Source organism: Apteryx rowi, unplaced genomic scaffold (assembly GCF_003343035.1).
Source record: "Apteryx rowi isolate R43461 unplaced genomic scaffold, aptRow1 scaffold_1177, whole genome shotgun sequence".
Lineage (NCBI taxonomy): Eukaryota > Metazoa > Chordata > Aves > Apterygiformes > Apterygidae > Apteryx > Apteryx rowi.
Genome location: NW_020447394.1, coordinates 18160 through 25509, shown reverse-complemented (window position 1 = coordinate 25509; position 7350 = coordinate 18160). Strand labels below are relative to the sequence as shown.

The following is a 7350-nucleotide window of genomic DNA, read 5'->3' as shown; positions in this document are numbered from 1 at the left end:
GCCCCGGGTCCGCCGGGATCCCTGCCGGTGGCGGTGCCGCCGGCGGGCGCGGAGCTACCAGGAACTGCCCCGGGTTTTCCTGCCTCTCCCGGCGCGGGGCCGGGGCCAGGGCCGGGCTCGGCGGGGCGCAGCCCGGGGACCCCGGCCCGGTATCGGTTCTGCTTTCGGGGGAGGCGGCGATTTCGCAGTAACGGGGGGGCGGGTGCCACCTGCCCCGGGGATTCCCCACCTGCCGCCGGCCCATAAGAGCCCGGTGGCGGCGCCGGTGGCGGCACCGCTCGCCATGGCCCCGCGCCTCTGCCTCTGCCTCCTGGCGCTGCTGCTCCCGGCGCCGGTGCCGGCCCCGCGGCTGCCCCGCACCGACTGGGCCGCCTGCAGGAGCCTCTCCCGGGAGCTGTCGCGGCTCCTGGGGGACCGCGAGGCGCCGCACCGCGTCCTGGTGAGTGCGGCGGCGGCGATGAGCGCGCCGGGGCTCAGCGGCGGCGGGCAGGGAGGGGGCGAGGGAGGGAGGCCGGGGGGGTGAGGGTGTCGGGGGCCGGAGGCTCGGGGGGTGCCGGGGAGATCCGGGAGACCGAGGGGGACCGGGGGCGCTGGGGGGCACCGCTGGATCCAGGATCCGGGGGTGCCGGGGAGATCCGGGAGACCGGGGGCGCTGGGAGCTTGGGGGGCACCGCTGGGTCCGGGATCCGGGGGTGCCGGGAGGGTCTCGGGGGTGCCGGGGGACTCGGGGGATCCCAGAGTCCAGGGGTGCCTGGGGGACCCGGGGATGCTGGGGGATCCAGGGGTGCTGGGGGATCCAGGGGTGCTGGGTGGCCGAGGGATCAGGGATGCTGGGGGTCAGGGGGTGCCGGGGATTCCGGGGGTGCCGGGGGTCCAGGCGCCGGCAGCCCCCCACCAAGCCCCACCGCCAGGAGGAGATGCGGCTGGACGAGGAGGCCCCCGAGGAGGACTGGCCCCCCCGGATCCGCTGCAGTGACGCCTGCGACCCCTCCACGCTGGACACCAACAACACGGTACTGGGGGGCCCGGAGGTGTCTGGGGGAGACGGACGTGACTGGTGGGCCCTGGGGGGGGTCCCTGGGGTGATGTGCCGGGAGGTGCCTGAGCTCCGGGGGGGCTAAGCAGGGGGATGTGCCCGGGGGACTCGGAGGGTAACGGGATGGGGTGCGCAGGGAGGATGTGCATGGGGGGGTCCCCGTACTCCTGGGATGCTCCCGGGGGCCCCCGTGCTCCCAGGGTGCTCAGGGGGKTCCCCATGCTCCCGGGGTGCCGGGAGGTGCCGGGGGGTCCCAGGGTGCTCAGGGTCGCCCGCCACCAGCCCGGTCTCACGCCCTGCTCCCCTCCAGCGGTGCCTGCGGCGGATCCTGCAAGGGCTGCAGCACTACCGGGACCTGCTGGACTCAGACATCTTCAACGCCCACCGCCTGCCCCTGCTGGAGACCACCCTGGACAAGCTGCTGGGCCTCATCCAGGTGAGGGGGGAGCCAGGGGGGCCTGGGAGAGGGGGGGCTGTGCCATCCGGCGGGGCGCCTCTTCCCCACAGCAGCCGGGAGCACGGTGCCCATCATCCGTGGCCTCGGGCCCCCTGACCCGCTCTCACCCGCAGCAGGAGCACGGCCGCCCCCCCCGGCGCCCCCCGACCCCCAGTGCCGTCTGGGCCCAGCCGCTGCTGCAGCACCAAGCGCTCGAGCGGCTCCAGTCCTTCACCGCCGTCATGAGCCGCGTCTTCACCCACAGCGCCAGCACCCGCTGAGGCCGGCCGCGGGCCCCCCTCCGCCGTCTATTTATTCCCCCTCCGCCCCGAGGGGCTATTTATGTGCCACGCTCCCTATTTATCTCACGTATTTATGGATTTCTAATAAAGGTCTGGACACGGAGATGGGGACGTCTGTGCTGTGGGATGGGGGGGGACAAAACGCTGGGGGCAATTAGAGCAGAAAAGGTTTATTTACACTGGGGGGGGGGTTACTGGAAGTCATCGAGGTCGATGTGGAGTGGGGGGAAGTCGGCCTCAGTGAAGAAGGAGCTCGCGGCAGGCAGGGCCCCGTCGTCGGCCTGGGGCAGGAACGGGTCGTGGTGGTCCAGAAGCGCGGTGCTGCCTGCGGGACGCGGCGGGTCAGGGCTGAGCAGGGCCCGGCCGCGGCCCCCCCAGCCCCCCCCAGGGCTGCTGACACTCACGGGCCGGCCTGGGGCTGAGCCTCTCCTGCCCGCCGACCCCGGCCTCCAGCATGCCAGGCATCAGCTCCGCTGCCTCCAGTGTCTCCAGCGCCCCCGAGCCGGAATCCAGCCCCTCCACCAGCGACTGCAGGAACTCCTGCATGTCCAGGTCCTCCGGCACCGTTTCCAGAGTCTCCAGGTCCCCCAGCACCGGCTCCAGCAGCTCGAAGCCTCCGTGTTTCACCTGCAACGTCCCCTGGTCCTCAGGGACCAGCTGCAAGGCCAGCGGAGGCTCCAGGGTCCCGGACCCTGGCTGCAGCGTCCCTTGGCCCCGTGGTCCCACTTGCTGCATCCCCTGGACCCCCGGCACTGGCTGCAGCATCTCCAGGCCCCCAGGCATCACCTGCAGCGTCCCCTGGCCCTCGGGGACCAGCTGCAGCACCAGCTGTGGCTCCACGGCCCTGGGCTCCGGCTGCAGTGTCACTTGGTCCCCAGGTCCCAGTTGCTGCATCCCTTGGACCCCTGGCACCGGCTGCAGCATCTCCAGGCCCCCAGGCATCACCTGCAGCATCCCCAATCCCCCAGGGCCCACCTGCAGCGTCCCCTGGCCCTCAGGGACCAGCTGCAGCACCAGCTGTGGCTCCACGGCCCCGGGCCCTGGCTGCAGCAGCTCCGGGACCCCCAATCCCACCTGCAGCGCCAGCGGCTCCGGGTCTCTGGCCCCCAGACCGCCGGGCATCGTCTGCAGTGGCCCCGGACCCCTGGGCATCGTCTGCAGCGGCCCTGGGTCCCTGGGCTGCAGCTGCAGTGTCTCCAGGTCCTGCGTGGCAGCCACCAGCTCCTCTTCCGCCTGCCACGACTCATTCGCCTGCCTGAGGGGAGAGACGGGGGCCGGGTTAGGGTCCAGGGCCCGGAGACACGAGGCGGCGCGGTGAGCGGGGTTCCCGCGGAGGGATGGACGGAGGCGCCCRGCTGCCTCACCTGGAGGACACGCGGATGAGGCGCTGGTTCAGGTATTCCTTCTTCTCCCTCAGGCTCCCTGGGGGCAGATGGGAGAGTCCGGAGGGGKCCCGGGCAGCCGCCGGCCCCGCGGCGTGGCCGTGCCGTGCGCTGCTGTACCTGCCTGCCGCTGGCTGTAGTAGCGCCCGAAGGCCTCGTCGCGGTCCCTGTCCGGGTACAGGAACTGGAGCGGGTTCTCGGGGATGTTCTCCTCCGCCAGCAGCTGGTAGTCGTGGATGATGTCGGGCAGCGCCAGGGAAGCCAGCTCAGATGCGGTGTAGGGAACCACAGCCCGGAAAGCGGGGGGTCCTGCGGGGATGCCATGGGGCCAGGCTGAGCGGCCGGGGCAGGCCCGAGGCCGTGATGAGGGGCTGGCACCCCGGGGCAGGGTGGGTGCTCACCGCTCTCGGGATGCTCCACCCAGGTGCAGGTGACCCCCCCGAGGATGCTCTCGCTAAAGCGGATCAGAAATGTCCCCGTCCGCTTCCCCTTCAGCAGCTTCTTCTCTTGCTTCCGGCTCACGAAGCCCAGGATGAGCCTGGAGGGGGAGGCACCGTCACCCCCCGGCCCCAGGCCCCTCTGGACACCCCCAGCCCCAGTCCTACCCGTCCTTCCAGAGCTGCTTGAGGTGATCCTGGAGCAGCCCCAGGATCCCGTCCAGCCAGGCCCAGAAGGAGAAGCCGGAGGCGTTGTCCTGCGGGAGAGGGCGAGTGGGCGGGAGCCGCGGGGCTGGGGCCACGCAGGGCGGGCGCCAGCGCCGCCGGGCACCGCTCACCTTGGAGAACTTGGGCCAGGCCAGGGTGCTCTCCGGGGACGGTTTTGAGCCTTGGGGACGAGAGCGGGGTGAGCCGGGCAGCTYGGCCCCCCCGGGCCCTCGGCAGGGCGAGCTCGGAGGCCCCGGGGATGGGCTCCGCGCCCCGGCCTTACCGAAGAGCTTCTCGGCCAGCATGTGGAGGTGCTCCTTGTCGAGGCCCCGCTCGGCCACGCTCTYGAACTGCCAGCTCAGCACCTCGGCCAGCTGGGGCCAGGGCGCCGGCGGGGGCGTCACGAAGAATTGCTGGTTCTGCGGGAGATGGGGTGAGCATGGGGCCAGCACGGGGCAGGCGCCGGGGCCAGGGTACGGGGCAGGGATGGGGACCAGGGATGGTAGGGGGACCAGGGATGAGGCACAGGGATGGAGCAGGACCACGGCCTGGGGACGGGGACCAGGGATGGGGCACCCAGCAGGGACTAGGGACAGGGACACACACTGGGGACAGGGACAAGGGATGGAGCAAGGACCAGGGATGAGGCACAGGGTTGGGGCAGGACCACAGCCTGGGGATGGGGACCAGGGACTGGGACCAGGGAGAGGGCAGAGGGTGGGAACCAGGACCAGGGCCAGGGGCAGGGCAGGAGCATGGATCGGGGACTGGGAGCACAGGGCATGGGAGACACTGACCAGGGACAGGGACAGGGGACTGGGACCAGGGCCAGGGCACAGCAGACTGACCAGGGACAGACACGAGGACAGAGACAGGGCATGGACCAGGGATGCAGGTTCGGGACACCAGGACCAGGGTGAGGTGGAACAGGAGGGGGCAACGGGAAGGGGACAGGCCAGGCCCGGGGGGAAGGGGACAGCGTGGGGGCAGGCTGGTGTGTCACTGGCCTTGGGGTCGGCGCTGAGCATGTTGAACCAGAGGATGGAGGCCCAGGCGCTGGAGAGCTGGTTGTTGTTGGAGATGATGATGACGGGCAGCGTGGAGGTCTGCGGGAGGAAGGGGGCGTCAGGCCGGGCCCCCCCACGATCCCCGGCCCGCGGCCCCCCCGGCCCTCACCTCCAGCTCCAGCTCCAGCCCGTGGTAGGCGTAGGCCAGCGTGAAGGTGATGAGATGCAGCTCCTCCGTCACGGCCAGGGGACCCTGCGGGGACGGGCGCCCTGAGCCGCCGGCCGCGGCCCGGGGCGCCCTTGCCTGACCCACCGACTTTCTGCTCCTTCAGCGTCTGCGGGGCGTGAGAGAGTCAGCGCGGGCCTGGGGAGGGGGCTCAGCCCCGCGCCCCCTGCCCGCAGAGGGCCCAGGCGTCCGGGGGGGGGGGCCCGTACCAGGTGCTGGAAGTCGCAGACCAGCCCGTCCTGGGGGCTGTCGCCCGCCACGAGGGTTTTGCTGTTCGACGTCAGGATGTTGAACTTGCGGAAACTGCGGGGCAGAGAGAGGCCAAGGGTGGGGGCCGCCGCGGCCGGGACCCCCCCTGGGGCCAGGACCCCCCCCCCCAGGGGGCCGGGGGGGGCGAGGGGGGGGGGGTCAGGGCCGCCCCAGACCCCTGCGCGCCCCCCCACCTGGGTTTCGTCCCCACCTCTGGAGCAGGTAGGTGAGCAGCTCCTGCAGCCGCTTCTCCAGGAGGGGCGGCTCCACCTGCAGCGGGTCCCTCTCGTAGGTCACCTTGTGCCGCAGGTCCCCCAGCGCCCGCACCAGCTGCAGCAGCTGGAAGAGCCCCTTGCCCAGCGTCGTGAACCTGCGGGCGCCGCGGCGGGGTCAGCGGGGGCCCTCCGCGGCGCCCCCGGCCCCRGCCCGGCCCGGCCCTACCAGGTCTCCAGCTGGAGCAGGCTGGTGTCGGCGGGGGCCCCCAGGCAGGCGCTCTGCTGCCGCTCCCGCCAGGCCCCCAGCTCCTGCTGCAGGAAATCCCGCAGGGTCTCGCTGCGCCCCAGCAGCTGCTGCATCTGAGCCAGCACGTCCTGGGGGGGGGGGGAGGCGAGCCTGAGCAGGGGGCGCAGGGCAGGCCCGGCCCCCCCGCCCAGCCCGGCGYCCCGCTCACCCTCCGGCTCTGGTCCAGCTTCTGCAACTTGGCCTGGAGGCCTTGGACCTGCTTGGTGTATTCGGGATCGCTGGTCCTGTTCTCGCCTGCGGGGATTGGGGTGAGGGGGGGTCTCAGCACCCCGGCCCTCCCCAGAAATGTGCCAGGGCAGGACCAGCCTGGGGGGGGTCGCAGGAAGGATTTGGGCACCCCGAACGGGCCTTACCCGGGAGATAGTGCACCTTGTAGCAGAAGTCAAACATGTCCTGTGCATCTTCCAGGTGGCGGAAGGCGCGTTCGGCGTCCTGGGGGCAGAGCGGGAGGTGAGGGGGCCAYGTCGTGCCACGCCGTGCCGCACCGTGCCGTGCCGTTCCGGCAGGGGCCGTTACCTGCAGGGCTGCCTGGAAGTCGGCCAGCCGGCGCTGGATCTCCTGCTGCCGGTCACTCTGCGGGGGTGCGCTGGGCGCCGGGGCCGCCCCCCCCTGCGGAGACACAGGGCCCTTGGGCTCTGGCTGGCCCTGCGGGGGGGGGCGCCCGGGGCGGCCGCCGGCCCCCCTCCTACCTGCTGCCCCGCGTACGCCAGGCGCAGGATCTGCTGCTCCTCCTGCAGCAGGTTGGCCACCACGTTGGCGAATTTCTCTGGATCCTCCTCGAAGGTGGCCTGCGGGCGAGGCTGGGGGGGTCAGCGGGGCGCGCGGCCCCCCCCTGGCACCCCCCGGCCCAGTCCCGCCGCCTACTTGGAGGTCGCGCCTGGCCTTGCGCAGATTGTGCTTGAGCATGAAGTCCTCATTGCCCAGCCCCGGGCTGCCCATCCGGTCGTCCAGCAGCGCCAACAAGGAGTGGAAGAGCATCCGGGCGTGGGAGGAGAGCGGCTCGGCCGCCTGGTGCCTGCCGGCGCCGTGCAGGGTCAGCGGGGACCGGCACGGCCCCCCCCCGCTCCCCGGGGATCCCGGCCCCCCCGTTACCAGTTCTGGTCCTCGATCCAGGCCGCCAGGCACTGGCGCACCTCCATGGGCAGCGCCGAGCCGCTGTAGAGCTGGTGGACTTGCTCCAGGGAGGCGTTGGCCAGGCTCTGCAGCTCCTGCCACTGGGCCATGCTGGGGCCGGGCGAGGCGGCTCCGCGAGTGGGCTCAGCCGCGGGCCATGCCCCGGGCCCGGGGGGCGGTGCAGGTGCCGGCAGCCCCCGTCCTGGCCCGGGGGGAAGCCGGAGCGATGGAGAGTGTTGGGCTGGGACAGGGCTCAGGACGGGCACCCTCGGGGGGGCCCAGCCCACCCTGGAGCAAGGGGAGCGCCCCAGGGCACCCCCCCCCCCAAAGGCCACCCTGCACCCCCTAAACGGGGCTCCCTGCACCCCCCAGGGGCACCCCCAAGGGTCTCCAAAGCCCCCCCCGCAGGGCCTCCCTGCACCCCCCCGGGGGC

The 7350-nt window shown here is 72.7% G+C and overlaps 2 protein-coding genes across 2 annotated transcripts; one reads left to right on the top strand and one right to left on the bottom strand.

The window, feature by feature from the left end:
* Positions 1-283: 283 nt before the first annotated feature.
* Positions 284-1753, top strand: IL23A (interleukin 23 subunit alpha). The gene is made up of 4 exons (XM_026082985.1): positions 284-439; positions 912-1013; positions 1347-1472; positions 1607-1753. Exons 1-4 carry the CDS (start codon positions 284-286, stop codon positions 1751-1753), a joined length of 531 nt encoding a protein of 176 aa, XP_025938770.1.
* Positions 1754-1928: 175 nt separating this feature from the next.
* Positions 1929-7225, bottom strand: STAT2 (signal transducer and activator of transcription 2). The gene is given in 20 exon segments (XM_026083140.1): positions 1929-2099; positions 2179-3029; positions 3139-3196; positions 3277-3465; positions 3558-3694; positions 3762-3850; positions 3932-3981; positions 4084-4219; positions 4808-4906; positions 4977-5093; positions 5095-5142; positions 5243-5456; positions 5494-5652; positions 5724-5872; positions 5953-6038; positions 6158-6236; positions 6321-6413; positions 6494-6592; positions 6669-6819; positions 6897-7225. Coding segments are annotated over 20 exon segments (3069 nt in total). The 5' UTR covers positions 7028-7225; the 3' UTR covers positions 1929-1965.
* Positions 7226-7350: the final 125 nt, after the last annotated feature.

Bases quoted from the DNA above. Each gene is read 5' to 3' on its own strand.
- IL23A (XM_026082985.1), top strand. From the start codon at position 284: ATGGCCCCGCGCCTCTGCCTCTGCCTCCTGGCGCTGCTGCTCCCGGCG. The intron at 440-911 runs GTGAGTGCGGCG...CCCCACCGCCAG, and splicing joins AGGCGCCGCACCGCGTCCTG to GAGGAGATGCGGCTGGACGA. The intron at 1,473-1,606 runs GTGAGGGGGGAG...TCTCACCCGCAG, and splicing joins AGCTGCTGGGCCTCATCCAG to CAGGAGCACGGCCGCCCCCC.